The 16382-nt window shown below is 39.1% G+C and overlaps 1 protein-coding gene across 1 annotated transcript in view; it reads left to right on the top strand.

Moving 5' to 3' along the window:
• The first annotated feature begins 977 nt into the window (after window positions 1–977).
• RHOJ (ras homolog family member J) overlaps window positions 978–16382 on the top strand; it is an 89127-nt gene continuing 73722 nt past the window's right edge. Inside the window, exon 1 of the mRNA XM_032245912.1 lies at window positions 978–1885. Coding sequence (XP_032101803.1) covers window positions 1708–1885 — 178 coding nt within the window. The 5' untranslated portion in view covers window positions 978–1707. The remainder of the gene's footprint in view (window positions 1886–16382) is intronic.

The raw sequence follows: 16382 nt of genomic DNA, 5'->3' as shown, positions 1-16382 counted from the left end.
ACTGCAATATAACCTGACTGATACATCATAACCTGTTTGAAACACCGTCCCTTTATAGGAAAGAAAGGCTTGGACACGAAGCACTATGATAAATTTTACTATAATCCAAAACAGAAGAAACTTGAGACTATACCTATTATATGGCAGCATCTAAATGATATGTGGGTATATCTATTATTAATAGCCACTTAGTAAAACAGATTCTTCTCCCATCTCACCCCTCAACCAAAAAAAGGAAAAGAAAAAAAAAAACTTCTCAAACAACTGGATAATCTGAATTCTTCAAAATCAATGTTCAAAAAATGAAAGAAAAAAAAACCAGAGTTCCCTCATTTTGACCCATTTGTCAAAAATCACTTGCAGAGTTCCACTCTTTTCTAAGACCAAGCACATTAATCAAATACAGAGCTTCAAAGAGTCTTCATTTTGAGTGACCGAACAGACAAATAAATTAGCTGCCCATGGCTCCTTTGTAATTGAAGAGACCAGTCTGACCCAAGGGGACACTAAATCAAAAAGCAAAATGTCCAAGCAAAAATAGCATCGAAGACCTTAAACCAACCAAAAAGCCCTCCTATATCCGCTTACGTCCAAGGGTGTTACAAATGAGCCAAGCACACGTGTGTTTATCCACTAATAAGAATATGCAAATGTCCCACATCTGATTGATTTCTTATGTGCTACGATCATAAAAAATAGTTTGTGTCTGGAATACATATTCCAGACATGTGGCAGTTTATAAACCTGATCATATTATACCTACAACCTACAAAAATTTTTCCCTTTGAAATGAGATGACTCTAGAAGGTTTTCTTCTTTATTTCTGGGAAAGTCGCTTAAAGTTTCTCATTTAAGTCAGTAAAGAACTGCTCATTTTTAGTTTGCAGAGCTTTCAACTGGTGACTCAGTGAGGGGTGATGTCATATGTTATCCTAGGACTGCTGGTGTGGTTCTCTCTGCTCACTCTAACCATTCCCCCCGTTTCTGTGGCAGGCAGTCCAACCCCGGTTTCCATCCTGCAGTCAGTTTCTTCCCAGCCAGCCAGGAGCACACAGCCTCGCAAGCAGCGGATGAAACCGGAAGTCTGACAGCTAGAGTCTGCAGTGGGACCCCTAGTGTTTTCCCACTCCATGTCCTGGCATCGTTCCCCAGAAGTACAAACACACACACACAGAGCTCCCATTGTTGCAGCCTTCCTCAGCCCACTGATCCTAATATGGAATGCAGCAGGAAACCCATGATTTCCTGACACTCGGGAAGCTGGAGGAAGCAAGGGGAAAAAAACTCCATTAAAAAGCCCAGCTTTCCTCCATGTTAGATGTGACTTGGAAAATGAGGACGATTTAGCAAAATTTCACTGTGTCTTTTGCCAGGCTGGAGACAGGGAGAACAGAGCAAAACTCTCAGACTGCTGAAATTTCTAGGCTGTTAGGAAGCCCCCCGAATTCTGTGAAACAGGGTTTCTTAACTCACACTGACAGCGGAAAGGGGCAGATCCTTTTCACAACTCCCCCAAGTGTGAGTTACCTTTCTTTACCAGCATGGTAAGCAACAGGGCATATCCCAGCCTCGGACATGTCTGTATGAGTCAAGGTTCCCAAAGTCAGTCAGAGTAAACTCAAGCCTGGCACTGGCTTTCCGCCGCTTCATGTGCTTTGGGAGAAGCAGGAGCAGCAGCAGGAGTCCCCAGCAGCTGGAGCCGCAAGAATGAACTGCAAAGAGGGAAGTGACAGCAGCTGCGGCTGCAGGGGCAACGACGAGAAGAAGATGTTGAAGTGTGTGGTGGTGGGGGACGGTGCCGTGGGGAAAACCTGCTTGCTGATGAGCTACGCCAACGACGCCTTCCCGGAGGAATACGTGCCCACTGTGTTTGACCACTATGCAGGTAAGAAAAACTGGGAAACTCTGCATCCAGACCAACGATGCGGGGGGCGATACCTTAACTTCAGAGGGTCCTGGCTCATTTCTAATGTCAGTATTGGGTGCGGGCCTGGCAGTAACCAGGGAGCTTAGCGTAGCATACAACCAAGGACTTGGCTGAAATTGTTGGTAGAACAATTTGTGCATCCATTTGTATGGTAACACTTTTTCCCCCTTAAAGCAAATGGGTAACACCAGGAAAATATTCTGACGTGCCCTCTAGATTTGGGGGCCAGAGATTTTACTCCACATTTGCCTCAAGATTCATTAACTTTTTATTGTGAACATTTTTAAATGCAGTGTAATTCCATCACAACTCTTTTTTGCCAAAAAAAAAATCACCACTAGACCCACAAACAGTGAAAGGAATGTTCTTGCCACTCTTTGCATATTCACTCCATGTCATAATACATGAAATGTTAAGATTAAGAAAACACTCATTTTTTCTATAACAATTGGTGCTGTAAACTACAGTTTTATTTTCCTGGGGTTGTAGATTGGGGGAAAGTTTTTAAAAGGTTTTAAATATCTATTAGGCAATCTGTATCTTAAAAGAAAACTGTTTCATTAACATGTTTTTAAAATTAAAAACACAAAATCTGAATCATTTTAAAGTATGTCCTGAAAGGCTAAAATGCACATACAATATTTTAAAGCATGACAGTTAAGATACTGTAGTCACAACTTAATTCTTTCAGAGGACCTTTAATGTTTTGAATGTTCTAAAGTTTGTAGGTATACTTGTCTGGGTGATAGCATTGCCTAAATTTTTCCATTTTGATTCTTACTTTTTTCCTTAATTTCCAAACCAAATTATATTAAGTTTATCAAATGCAAGTTAATGAAATTCCTCAAGCTTATAGTATCCTGTATTTTATAACTTATTTATATCATAGTGATCTTTATCAGACATCTGAGACTTTGTGGAAGGAAAATTTCTCCTCCTTCACTTTGGCTTTGGGTCAGGTTCAGCAAAAGGAAAATGGCCCACAGGAAACCAGCATGAGTGTCTGTTGGCAATGTGGCTGTTTGAAATCCTCATTCTATAGAAAGTAGCTTCTTTTCCAGAACTAAGCCATCACCTAAATCGCTGCTTTCTCCTATACTTACATGATATATGAAAATATTACCCAGCAGACAGGGAGAGAACCACAGTGAATACAGTATCCAATTCCCAGCAGGTTTTTCTATATTTGTAAAAATTAAGAGAAAATTTTAATGCTGGCTCACTTAAGCCTTTCTGAAAATATAATGACTATGCCCAGAGAAGAACATTTTAATGAGAACAGAATAAAGAGAAGAACAGGTTGACTTTCATCTTGAGGAAAAAATTAATTATAAAATTTGAGGGTCCACGCCTTAAGAGAGTTACTCAGATTCTTGTCCTGAAAGCATCTTAGCAAAAGTTATTTATTCTACACCTTCTTTCTGCCAAGAAAGGGAAAGTGGCTACCTTATTTCAAAAACTTTTAAATCAAGGGTAGAATTCAAAATCTACTAAAGGAAGAAGCTTCCAATGCTTATTAAAATTATGTATCCAAATCCCCATATATGTAGGGAGCCAATTACCATGTTGTATCAGGAAGAAAAAGAATCGAGTCAGCCTATTAAAAAAAAAAACACTAGAAATCAAGCAAAGGCTGAACCATACCTAGATTCCACTAGGCTCAAATTATTTTATATTCTAATTATATACATACTATTGTTGAGCACTAAAGCATCTTAAAGATTTTGGCTAGTCTTTTACTTTAGCTCCCAAGAAATCACAACCACTACACCCAGAGCAATACTTTGCACATAGTAAGCATTCCTGAACATGGTTGCTTTGATGTACTCTTTGTACCTCTTTAAGTGTATAATCATCTCATGTGCTTTCAGTAAATTTTAAAAGGGAACGGAGACATGAGCCACATAGGTCTAGGACTGTAATGAAGTGATCATTTCCATAAGCAGAGGGATCTTCTCCATCACAAAGACTTGATTTCCTTTTCCACCACTCTCCTGATCTATGATCTGGTTGAACATAAATCCTTATGCAATCACGTGAGAACCTACAATCAATTGTAAAAGAACTAAATGCCCTCTTCTCCATTTGGATCCAGTATCCAGTTCCTGGGTCCTACTGGCCTACTCTAAAATGACAACCTGCAATTGAGTCCTGAATCTTTAGAAGTTATAGTTTAAGTCATAGAGAGCCTATCCATTGAAGAAGATGTTTTACTAATAACTACCCAACCTAGAAAAGTAGAGATAAAATAGTATAGATTGAAATACAACCTACTGTGCAAGATGGTGATCTCTGAAGGCAGACAGCCCAGTTCTAATACTGGCTCTGTCATTTACTCTGTGGCCTTGAGGAAGTTACTTAACCTCTCTGTGCCTCAGTTATCACAAATGAGAAACAGAGACAATGAAGATATTAGAATTGTATGGGAGAAAAAAATAATTAATATCCGCAAAGTTCTTAAAATAGTGCCTCATATGTGATAAGAGTTAGGTACATGGTAGCTATTAAGAATATAGTCTCGATACTTGCATACAGCCAGAAAAAGGAATGAAAATGTAATTAAAAGATAAAGATTACAAGAAGGAAAAATGTAATTACAAGAGTTTCCTTCAGCAGAGTAAGGTAGGATGGAGTGCATGTATTTTCTTCATAAAATAGTTACCATGTTCACTGATAATTAACAAATGTGTCTACATGGAGTAATAGTAGTGGGATATTAAATTGGGAGGAGAAACATCAGTTTTCCATGAGTGAAAACTATGCAAAATTATTTTGAATTATTTTTGCAGGAAAAATCAACAACCAGCTACAAAAAAAAAAAAACAATTTTTAAACTTCTATGAATCCTGATGTATCCCTACCTCCTACCTACCAAAATCCAAAAGTACATCTGCTCCATGTAGCTATCTTTGACTCCCCAAAAATAATTCCCTGTTCCATCTTCAATCTAGTTTCAGAAATTTGTTTACATCTCTAGGATCTCCCACCATTGTATAGCAATTTATATGCATCCTTATTTTCCTGTCTCTGGAGCTGTGTCTTTCATGTCCTGAGAAATCCAACAGTTAGTTCTAGGTCCCCATCTTGATCTCTTGGAAGTTTTTTTTATGGTTCATTACCTTCCTTCTTAAAACCTTTTCTTGGCTTGGTTTCTGGGATACCACATTCTCCTGGTTTTGTTTCCACTCACCAGCAAATCTTTCTCAATCTCCTATGCCACCTCCTCTCTCTCTTTCCAACCACCAAATGTTGGCAAACCTCAGTGTTCAGTCCCTGGATCCTCTTCTTTATTTGCACTTATGGTCTGGTTGATTGTATCTAGTTTTGTAACTTTCAACATCATTCATATCCTGATAACTCGAAAAATTGTAGCTCCACCAACAAAACCCCCTGAGACTCAGACTCATATATCCAACTATTTGAATATCTAATAGGCATGTCAATCTTAACCTGTCCAAATAGAATTTTTTAACTCCTCCAATCTACTCTTCCCCTAGGCTTTTCCATATACGTACATGACCATTATTTTTTACCCAGTTTCTGAAAACAAAATCTTTTTTATTGACTCCTTTCTTCCTTTGATAACACTCCCCTCTCTTTCCATTCAAACCATTGGTTATCATCACTTCCTCCTACCAATCAGCTCAACCTTCAAAATACATCCCAAACCTGATCACTTGTCACCATCTCCATTGCCTTCACTCTTGTTTAAGCCACCATCATCTCTCATCCAAACTACTATAATCAATCCCCAATTCCCTACCTCCAATCTTGCCCCCTATCGTCAGTTCTCCACATAGCGGGCAGAGGGACTGTCCAAAAGCCCAACTTCTCCAATCACTTCCCTAAACACTCAGACCCAACCCTATATCATGTTGTATAGGATGCACTCCAAGACTCTGTCCCTGTTATTACTCCAATCTCACCTCTTAACACTCTCCTCATCAGTGCTTTTTCTGTAGCCACACTCACCATCTTACTATTCCTCAAGCACACGAAACTCCTTCTTCCCTTAAAGAGTTTATACGTGCTCTTTCCCCAGCCTCATACTATTCCACTAGATCCTCCATATCTTCAATTGATCACATTATGTAATGCATGTGTGCATACACACACACACACACACACACACACATATACTCTTTCTTTAACCTATCTTGCCACATCTTTCTTTATAATATTTAATAGTACCTGACATTATATATGTATTTGTTATCTCTGGCTTCAAAAAACGGAGTCCCACATATAATAGACTCTCAACAGATAATCACTGAATAAATGAATTACTATGTCTTCACAATCTTAGTCCCAACACTTAGATAGTTTCTTGTCCATTAAAACTTTGATGAATAAATGAACAAATTGCTTAACCAATAGATATCTCTTTAGAAATGAACATACAAAAATGTTTATTACTTTTATTATACAGGTATTTCTGAACTATTTTGTTCATATTTTAAATAGTCATTTTATCCCCACTATAATTGTGATATAGCATTAAAATTTTTTTTTTTGAGATGGAGTCTTGCCCTGTCACTAGGTTGGCGTGCAGTGGCAAGATCTCAGCTCACTGCAACCTCCACCTGCCAGGTTCAAGCGATTCTCCTGCCTCAGTCTCCTGAGTAGCTGGGACTATAGGCACACACCACCATGTCCAGCTAACTTTTTTGTATTTTTAGTAGAGACAGGGTTTCATCATGTTGGCCAGGATAGTATCAATCTCTTAATCACATAATCTGCCTGCCTCGGCCTCCCAAAGTGCTGGGATTACAGGCATGCACCACCATGCCCGGCCAGCATTGAATTTTCTTGACCTAAGTGCCAGACTCACAACTACTGAATAGCCTAACTATGTAATACATAAATGTCACCTGGGATTCCTTCATTTACATTATATTCAAAAGTTGATATACATTTTGGGTGGCTCACTCAAACTCATCTAGATCTAATATACAGAGCATATTTCAGAGTAACCCTAAGATTGACTGATGGCCAGGTCTAAAGAGTAGGGGCAGTGGGATGAAGGTGGGAAAAGTCACTCATGTTTATTACAGGTGTGCCTAAGAAACATCCCTGGGCTCTGCTCCTTAATCCCTTCCAGGGATGATGTGTCCTAACAAGCTCTAGAGCTTTCACAGCTTACCATGGAAGAATTGCATTTCTTCCCCCATCCTATCCTTAGTTTTGAATTTTGTGGCAGACCCCTCACTGGTAAAATATTCCTACCAATTAATGTTTCATATGACAAATAGCATAAGGATAAGACTTCCATTTTGAGTTTAGATTGTATGTTGAGTCAGATTGTTTACATGTTTCATATGTCTGGGTACACAGTTGTGTAAAATAAGCTCATTCCAGCTGAAACCTCTTTATAAGGCTCACCATTTCCATCATCCTCTGTATTATTTTGCCTGTGAATTTTTCTTCTATCACCCCCCCCCCCCAGAGGTTCTTTGTCGAAAGCCATCAAATTTGGAAAATCACATGAAGGCACTATTGGCAAACCCAGGCTGCCTATGCAGGAAATAACACAATTCATGGAAAGGAGAAAAATACAGTTGTTCTATCACCTGATTGAGATGTAAAAGGAAGTTGTTTTTACAGAAAGCTGAAAGTCAGTTCTAACTTTTTCCACTTAGTTAAATAGTGATCAGCCCAAGGTAGACAGTCACAACCTTAATGGCCAGAGCAGGGGGTGGGAACCATGTCCAATCCATGGCGGGAAGAAATAACATAATCATAATAAATAGTGAATAAAAATAAAGTCCCAGTTTTATAAAGGGTTGTGACATAGTTCTGCTCATTTGGGAAAATGTATTCAGGAGTTTATTTTGCTCTTCCTGAAGACACCTGAGAGTCTCTGAAGAATGGATGAGATTCTTTTTTGTAAGCCATAAGGAAAGCTAAAGCAATTTGCATGGGACTATAAAATAAATCACCAGGGTCTTAAACACAAATATAAAAGAAGTTTGTGAAAGAGGAGACGAGAATGGGCCAGTTGGATCACTCACTCTGTTCTTTCTAAATGCAATGATACTCAAAAACCCAGAGTCTCATAAGTATCCAGTCCCCCAGTGTTTGTTTTTGAGACAGTGTGATGTGTAGCTGATGCTCTTTCTAGATTCTGGGAGGCCACACTCAAGATACAATGACAGGAATCAGAGGCACAGATTCCTCCACAATGTACATTGTGATACTTAATAAGAGCAAGCTCCGTCAGAGGCTTCAGGGATGGAAATTGCACTCTGAAAGCTAAAATGTACTGCAGAGACGGTAAATTGCAAGTTGCTTCTCTTAGGAGTAAGAAAGGAGGAAAAATAAAAGAGGGACAAAGAAAAGTATCTGTTGACAGCTACGGTGCCAAAATGCAACTCTAGGTGGTCCCTATGGGGAAAAGGGCGAGTTTGTTTTACATGTGGGAAAAAATGTGCAAGGATATTTGGTAGCCAGATGCAGGCAGAGGCTGCTGTTTTTTCCTTTTTTGGGCACATAGGTGAGCTTTCCCCCCAGCCTCCTTTACAGTGAAGTGTGGCCTTGTGACTAAATAAACTCCTATGGAATATGACTGAAACTTTCCATTCAAGTTTCTCCATGTTCTTTCTTATTAGACTGGGTGGATGCAGTAGCATGAGAAAAGCCATGCTCCCAGAGCTAGAAGCTACATCTGCCTCTGTGACCTTCTTGCACTCCAGCTTCAGCTGGCAACTAACCAAGGACTGTGACCAATTCAGGCCTCATTGGACAGGCTCCCTCTAAAGAAGACTTTTAGTTCCACATAGCTCTGCACCCTGCACCATATGGGTCAGGAAATGCTTCATAAATTTTACTACCTATTTGCCCATTGAAGTTGAGCTTCAGGTAAACAGAATTTTATATCTAGGCTATCTTTTTCAAAATTTTCCATCCCTCTTCCTTCTTGTGGAGTAAATAACAAATTTGGCTCAAATGGCTCCATACATGGGATATCTGTGTTTTTGGAAAAGGTTACCCTGTTCTACAATGTCAGCATGGAGGTGGGCACGAACACAAGGCAGCTCAGGAAGGGACAGGTAAGAAAATGCAGCAGAAACTATCTCCCTCATTAATCCTGAGCACAAAAACCACAAGGATCTATGGAGGCCCTACCGTCTGTATAACACAGGTTCTGATTCAGCTGAAAGTTTACTTCCCCACAAACAAAAATCCATGACACATCTTGGACTAGTAAGCAGAATCCAAAGAGTTAATGTTCTGGAGACAACACAGTCAGGATCGATCCCGTCATAAATTCAATACAGGCCAGCTCTGAGTCATGGGGTGGCCTGGCATTGTTGCTGAATACTCCAAAGTCTGCAAACATTCTGGATGTGACCAATTTTCACACAACAAAGGACTTGATTCATGTGTATTCACTTAGCACTGTGTCTTAGTTCACTGTACAGCTTTCATCTACGGTGCTCTTCATCCCCAGTCTCAGCATGAATTTCACCGTGGCCCCATGTGTGTGATCCTACAAGCAGAAGCGTGATGTTGATTATGAAACTAGGGTGTCACTAGAATATATGTTAATAACAATAACTATAGCTATTCGCTTATATAGTTCTTGCTAATGATTCAGGCATATTTGAAGTATTTTATACATCAATTCATTGCCTCCTCGCAATGATCCTATAAGATGCTCTTATTTTCACTTTTCATTTTTTAAATTTTTATGGATACAGGCCAGGTGTAGTGGCTCATATCTGTAATCACAGTACTTTAGAAAGCCAACATACAAGGATCCCTTGAGCCTAGGAGTTCAAAGTTACAGTGAGCCATGATCATACCACTGCAGTCCAGCCTGGGCAACAGAGCAAGACGTTGTCTCTATAAAAAACATAAATATGCTTACATAGTAGTTGTTCATATTTATGTATGGAGTGTGTGTGATGTTTTGATACAGGCATATAATAGGTAATGATCAAATCTGGGTAACTGGTATATCCGTAACCTCAAACATCTATCATTACTTCATGTTGGGAACATTCTACATCTACTCTTCTAGTTATTTTGAAATATCCAATAAATTGTTGTTAATTATAGTCACTCTGTTGTGCTACTGAATACTAGATTTTATTCCATCTAACTGTATTTGTATACCTTGTACCAAATAGCCAACCCCTCTTTATCATAAGATGCTGTTATTTTCTCAACTTTCCTGATAAACAACTTCTGGCACAAAGATACTACTCTATTTCCCTCAAGGTTAAATTGCTTATGATGGGGTAAGCGGAGGCCATGAAATAGTAAACAATATAAACAGTGTATAGCTAATAACAATAAAAAAAAAGGCACTGTTAGTTAGGATGTGCTAACCTGCTATTAACAAATAAATCCAACCATGTAAGGGATTAATTCAATGGCAAGGTATTCCTTGCTCATGTCATGCTCCTCAAGCAGGTGTTCAAGTCAGTAGGGTTGCTTTCTTCCATGTAGTCATTTAAAGACTCAGGCTTCTCACATCTGGTAATTCTGACATCCCCTAGGATTTAAGTTACCTGCATCCACCCAATCTAAGAAAGAACATGGAGAAACTTGAATGGAAAGTTTTATGGACCAGGCTTGGAAGTGACAGACATCATTTTCAATCATATTCCATAGGAGTTTATTTAGTCACAAGGCCACACTTCACTGTAAAGGAGGCTGGGGGGAAAGCTCACCTATGTGCCCAAAAAAGGAAAAAACAGCAGCCTCGCCTGCATCTGGCTACCAAATATCCTTGCACATTTTTTCCCACATGTAAAACAAACTCGCCCTTTTCCCCATAGGGACCACCTAGAGTTGCATTTTGGCACTGTAACTGTCAAAGGCCAGCATCTGTCAAGTGATGCATGATTCTGCTCATTTGATCTAAACGTGACTCCTTGTGATCCAGTAAAAGACAAATTGTCTGCCCATATTCACCATTTGCCTCCATGCAGTGGTCGAACAGGAACAGGATAATCAAAACATTCAAACTCCCTTTCAGAAAGGGAAGAATGGGAGACACATTGCAATGATAGAATTCTGATGACAACCCTGATAGTGTCGTCTGTTAATGGAATCCAGAAACAATCAATCTTCTGACTCTGTAAAATCATGAAAATCTATGTTCTATCAATCTCAGCTTTACTTAGCTGAGATTCTTCCCTTTCCTATAATGCCTTGCTAAATGCATAAAGTAACAATTCATATATACTAACATTCTGCCATTTTCCAGTCTCTTCACAGAGGACTATGGACACAGTAGGAAGTAGCTTTACCTTCCAGGTTTCACAGACAATAGTTTTACAAAACGCTTTGTCACCGTAAAACATAGATCATCTTTCCAACCTGCTCTGTTTTGTCACCGTCTGCCACCTAAAAGCTAAGCCAATAGCACATTAGGTTTAGGTTTTGGTAATGATGGTAGGTAAGCTAAGATGATATAACATATAGACCAAAATATGTAATGGTTCAAACCATTACAATCAAATCCTATTTTCTTATATAATTGCAGCATGTATTTTAGATTTAGAGGGTACATGTACAGGCTAGTTAGCTGAATATATTGCATGATGCTGAGGTTTTAGATATGATCTTGTCATCCAGCTGGTGAGCACAATACCCAATAGTTTTTTGACCCTTGGCCTTTTCCTTCCCTCCCCTACCAATGGTCCCCCGTGCCTATTGTTGCCATCTTCCTGTCCATGTGTACACAGTGTTTAGCTCCCACTTACAAGTGAGAACATATAGTGTTTGGTTTTCTGTTTCTATGTTACTCTGTTAGGATAATGGCCTCCAGCTGCATCCATGTTGCTGCAAAAGACATGATTTCATTATTTTTTATGGCTACATAGGATTCTGTGTTGTATATGTACCACATTTTCTTTATCCAATCCACCATTGATGGGCACCTATGTTGATTCCCTGTCTTTGCCATTGTGAGTAATGCTGAATGAATATGTAAGTTCATGTGTCTTTTTGGCATAATGATTTATTTTCTTTTGGATATATACCCAGTAATAGGATTGCTGGGTAGAATCCTGCTTTTGGTCATGTAAGAGACCTGGGCAGGTCTTCAGGCTGGTGAGATAGTTCTGTTCCATGTGGTCATTCAGGTATCTACTTTTTTCATCTTGTTCTTCTGCCATCATCCAGGGCTTTGTGGTGCTCTGTATCTAGATACTGGAAGACAAAAGACTATGGAGGAGTAAGGGTAGGGAGTGGTGGTATGGGCCAGGCTCACAGGTGGCATGCATCACTTCTGTTCACATTTCACTGGAGAGAACTTATACCGTAGGCCTTACATAATCACAAGGAAGGTGAGCTATGTGTCCAAAGAAGGAACAAACAGACTTTAATAGACACTTAGTCATCTTCACCATAGCCATTAATTTGAAATTGCTTATACCAAATACAATAGGCACAGATAAACAATATAAACTGCATTAGCACCATATTCAACTTATTCATTCAACTATTTATGGCATACCTATATTTTCCAAACTTGCCTAGTCAGAAGAAAAGCTTACTTGCTAAAAACGCAGATTCTGAGGTCCATATAAAGGCTTCTAAACCAGACCCATTTAGAGACAGAGCTGTGAATATGAATTTCAATAAGCTTCATAGGCATTTCTAATCAGGTGGAACTTGTGACACTGCCGTTTTATAGTTCAAACCCATTTAGATACTTCAAATGTATATAGTTAAAGCTAATGTGACTTAGTGGGTTCAGAAAATGCTTCTTTATGCTGTAAAGATGCCTATTAATCAAGCCAAAAGGAGCAATCCTATAGCCAACCATCAAAGTAAAAAGCAATTTAAAAACAGATAATGTTGTAAAATTTTTTGACTTGGGAGTTTCCAGCAGATTGTGTCCAACAGAAAAGGCCTTTAGAGCCTCTTGGAAACAGCAAATTCCTAAGTGAGGAACCAAGGTGCTCTCAAAAAAAGATCTGTACACGTGGTGGGCACATAGAGAGCCTTGGAAGAAGGAGACTACAGAAGGCTGAAAACAGAAAATATTGGGAGAGGGCTGGTGCAGAGTGAGAGGAGAAGCCTTAGGGAGTCAGACCAGAGGCAAGTAGGATCTGTGACCAACTTCGCTTGCTAACCAAGGGCAGCCATGGGTAACCAAGTACCAGCTGCTGGGAGAAAAGCCTTGCGCTTGGGCATAATCTGCAAAGCTACATACATGTGAATTGCTCTGCCTATGAAATGAAGAATCAACATGACTGTAAGACCTTCAGAGGGGTCACAGAGGGAAATTAGAGAGCACCTATCCTCATGGGAAGAAACTAAGGAAACTTAAAAAAACAGGTCAGAGCCTGGGATCCTCAGGGCGATTTTGATGCAGTTGTGTTTGGAAGCTACTATTTGTTCTTCCATATTCATCCAGCCTTGTGATTATGAAATGAACAGTAAACATCTGTTTCCCCTCTGCAAATCCTTCTGTTATTCATGCTTTGACCTAACATTTGAGGAAAAGGAGAAAAAAAACAAAAACAGAAAACCTCCTACAATACAAGTTAACTGAGTCCAAAAAGATCTCTACTTGGGTCTTAGGCAAAGAGAGATGCATAAATTTGGGGAGAAGCAGATATTCTGTAACTGGAACTCAGCCACCCTTATTTGGAAAACCAGTTTACAAGCACTCCTGCTAACGGGGATCAGGCCTTTCTTTAGTCTCTCCAGCTGTTTTAATACAAACTGGTAAATCAACTGAATACAGATTGCCAGCAAGAGAGAAACAGCACTCTGCCTGGCCTGAGCAGAATGCACCATAATGAACAAAATGATTCCTGATCTCTTTGCAGCAGGTTACTTAATAGCCAACATTAAGTAGCTGGGTATTTACTGTGTGTCCGGCCCTGTGCTGCCTTTGTTACCTCACTGGAGCCTCACATTATTTCTAGGTAGTAAGTAACCTCATTTCACAGACAAGAAAACCAAAGCTCAGAGAGGTGACATGTCCAATATCACTCAGCAAAGAAATAGCAGAATTGGGATTCAAATCTATCAGCTCAAATGTTATCTCCTCAGTAGCCCAGACCACCCTGATTAAATTGGGCTGCCTTTCAAAACCTGTTTATCTCCTCTATCATTGTTAGTTTCTTCATTTCTTTAATTTTCCATGCCTTGTCTTCCCCTAGAACATACAATTCCTGAAGGCAAGCCTCTTTCTGTCTTGTTCACTGTTATGCCCTCAATGCCTAGGAATGAGCCTATAACATAGTAGCCACCCAGAACTGTTTGTTGAATGACTGAATGAATGAATGAATGACATCCAAGAGTCTCAGTCTTAACCAGTGCACTACACTGAAATTAGCACCCTATGTGGATGCTCGGGATAATTTTTCTATGTTGAAATTATTTTATCCTCCCACATGCTGAAAGGATATATTGTAAGCACCATGAGCATACATTAAAATAGATTATATTGACCTTATTTAAAACCTGCAAAAAAAATTCATTTACTCTGGAAAAATAAAAAACACCAAAAGGTTCTGCTTCCAGTCAAATTTTAAGCTTATGAGTTCTGAGTGATTTAGCTAGGCATAAAGTAGTTTTCCTAATTATATTAAGGATTTCTGTTCTGTATCTATTATTTCTCTTGATGCTATATCCAAGAGGCAAAGGGAAAAACTTAATTACTTAAAGTATGTGCTGCATACATTTTTTCAAATAATGAGATTAATTAAGAGGAAAAATAATAAGCAAGTAGTCTCCTTAATATATGCCAGGTACAAACCTCCTAAGACTTAAGAAGAATGTTCATAAAATGTAACTGTTCATCTCTTAGAAAGTGCATCAATTTTCAACTGGTATGCTTGCAAGAGATACAATGACTACGTTCACATTCATTAATAATGGGGCACTTTATACCTGTCAAAGTAAGAATTATTAGGAGGAAAAAAAGGCTATGCTCTTTCTCCTCAGGAGTCCTCCTCTCTGCTCATATTGAATTAGCTTGCACTGGAAGTGCTAAATGCTTTTTTTTTTCTTCAACTAAAATGAATTTCACATGACATTTGCAATAGTTCAAGCTGGTAAATAAGAGCTTTAAGAGTTAGTTTTCCATAGTGAACACACTTTAAACCAAACTTTTCAAAAGAGACAGCGAGTTGATGCTAAATCTTAAGTGTCAATATTAGGCATAAACTTTGCTGTAGAGATTCTAATCCATTCATTTCATTCATTTATCCTCTTAATAACTCTCCATACCAGGTTCTTTCTTTTGGAAAAAAACTAAATCAGGCTGGTCAGAGCCATTTTTTCCCTCAGGTTGAGCAAAGATGAAGAACACCTCATTATCATCCTGAGAATAATTGCTCTTCATGTATTTGAAGACCAAGAAAATTCTCATCCTTGTCATCCTCAGATGATACACCCAGACCCTTCTAACTCCCCCATAGCTACACCTATTCTCTCCCCTTGTTTTTAATGGACAGCTTTCATGTATTCACTGCAAGTCAATCACAAACAATTTGCATTTCAAATCTACAGCAACCACACAGTCCCTCTTGCACTTTTTGGTAGGAATACAGGTATCTTGTCAACATGGTTAGGTTGCAGTCCTAACAGGATGTAATCTCTAAATAGTCTCTTATATTAGCTTTTTTTCCCCCCGGGTATGCAAGTTAATTTAGGTCAACCAAATTAAATGTAGACAACTCAAGTTGCCCAGATGAGAATACTACATTTCTCTTCTGCCATTTTAATAAATCTCCATTCAATTATCCCCAGGTTTATCTATACTATAATATCATGTTAAGCCTTTCTAAAGCCATGTTAAGGCTTTAGATTTAAGAATTAATATCATTGGGCCAGACGCGGTGGCTCACGCCTGTAATCTCAGCACTTTGGGAGGCCGAGGCGGGTGGATCATGAGGTCAAGAGATCGAGACCATCCTGGTCAACATGGTGAAACCCCGTCTCTACTAAAAATACAAAAAATTAGCTGGGCATGGTGGCGCGTACCTGTAATCCCAGCTACTCAGGAGGCTGAGGCAGGAGAATTGCCTGAACCCAGGAGGCGGAGGTTGCAGTGAGCCGAGATCCCGCCATTGCACTCCAGCCTGGGTAACAAGAGCAAAACTCTGTCTCACAAAAAAAAAAAAGAATTAATATCATATGGTACCTTCATATAAGTTCAAGAGGCCACCTGGCACTTGAAGAGCATACGTAATCTTGGCTTAGCTTAACAGTTTTTGGTATTATAGGAGACATTTCGTATTATAGGAGACTAATCTTGGCTTAGCTCGACAGTTTTTGTTATTATAGGAGATATTTTGGTCCCTGTGATTACCATAGATCACTGCAATTTATAGTAATGAATATGGTATGATTTTAACAGAGAGTCTAGTTTTACTAAGATTTAGTATGCAGTACATTACACCTCATCTTGAGTACTCTTATGCTTCATTCATTTCCTGCCAGTTAACACATTAAAAGCTTCTTAAGGGTAGTGCACATC

Source organism: Sapajus apella, unplaced genomic scaffold (genome assembly GCF_009761245.1).
Source record: "Sapajus apella isolate SASKATOON/1434 unplaced genomic scaffold, GSC_monkey_1.0 scaffold59, whole genome shotgun sequence".
Lineage (NCBI taxonomy): Eukaryota > Metazoa > Chordata > Mammalia > Primates > Cebidae > Sapajus > Sapajus apella.
Note: the sequence above shows the minus strand (reverse complement) of the source record. Positions and strands in the feature narration are given on the sequence as shown.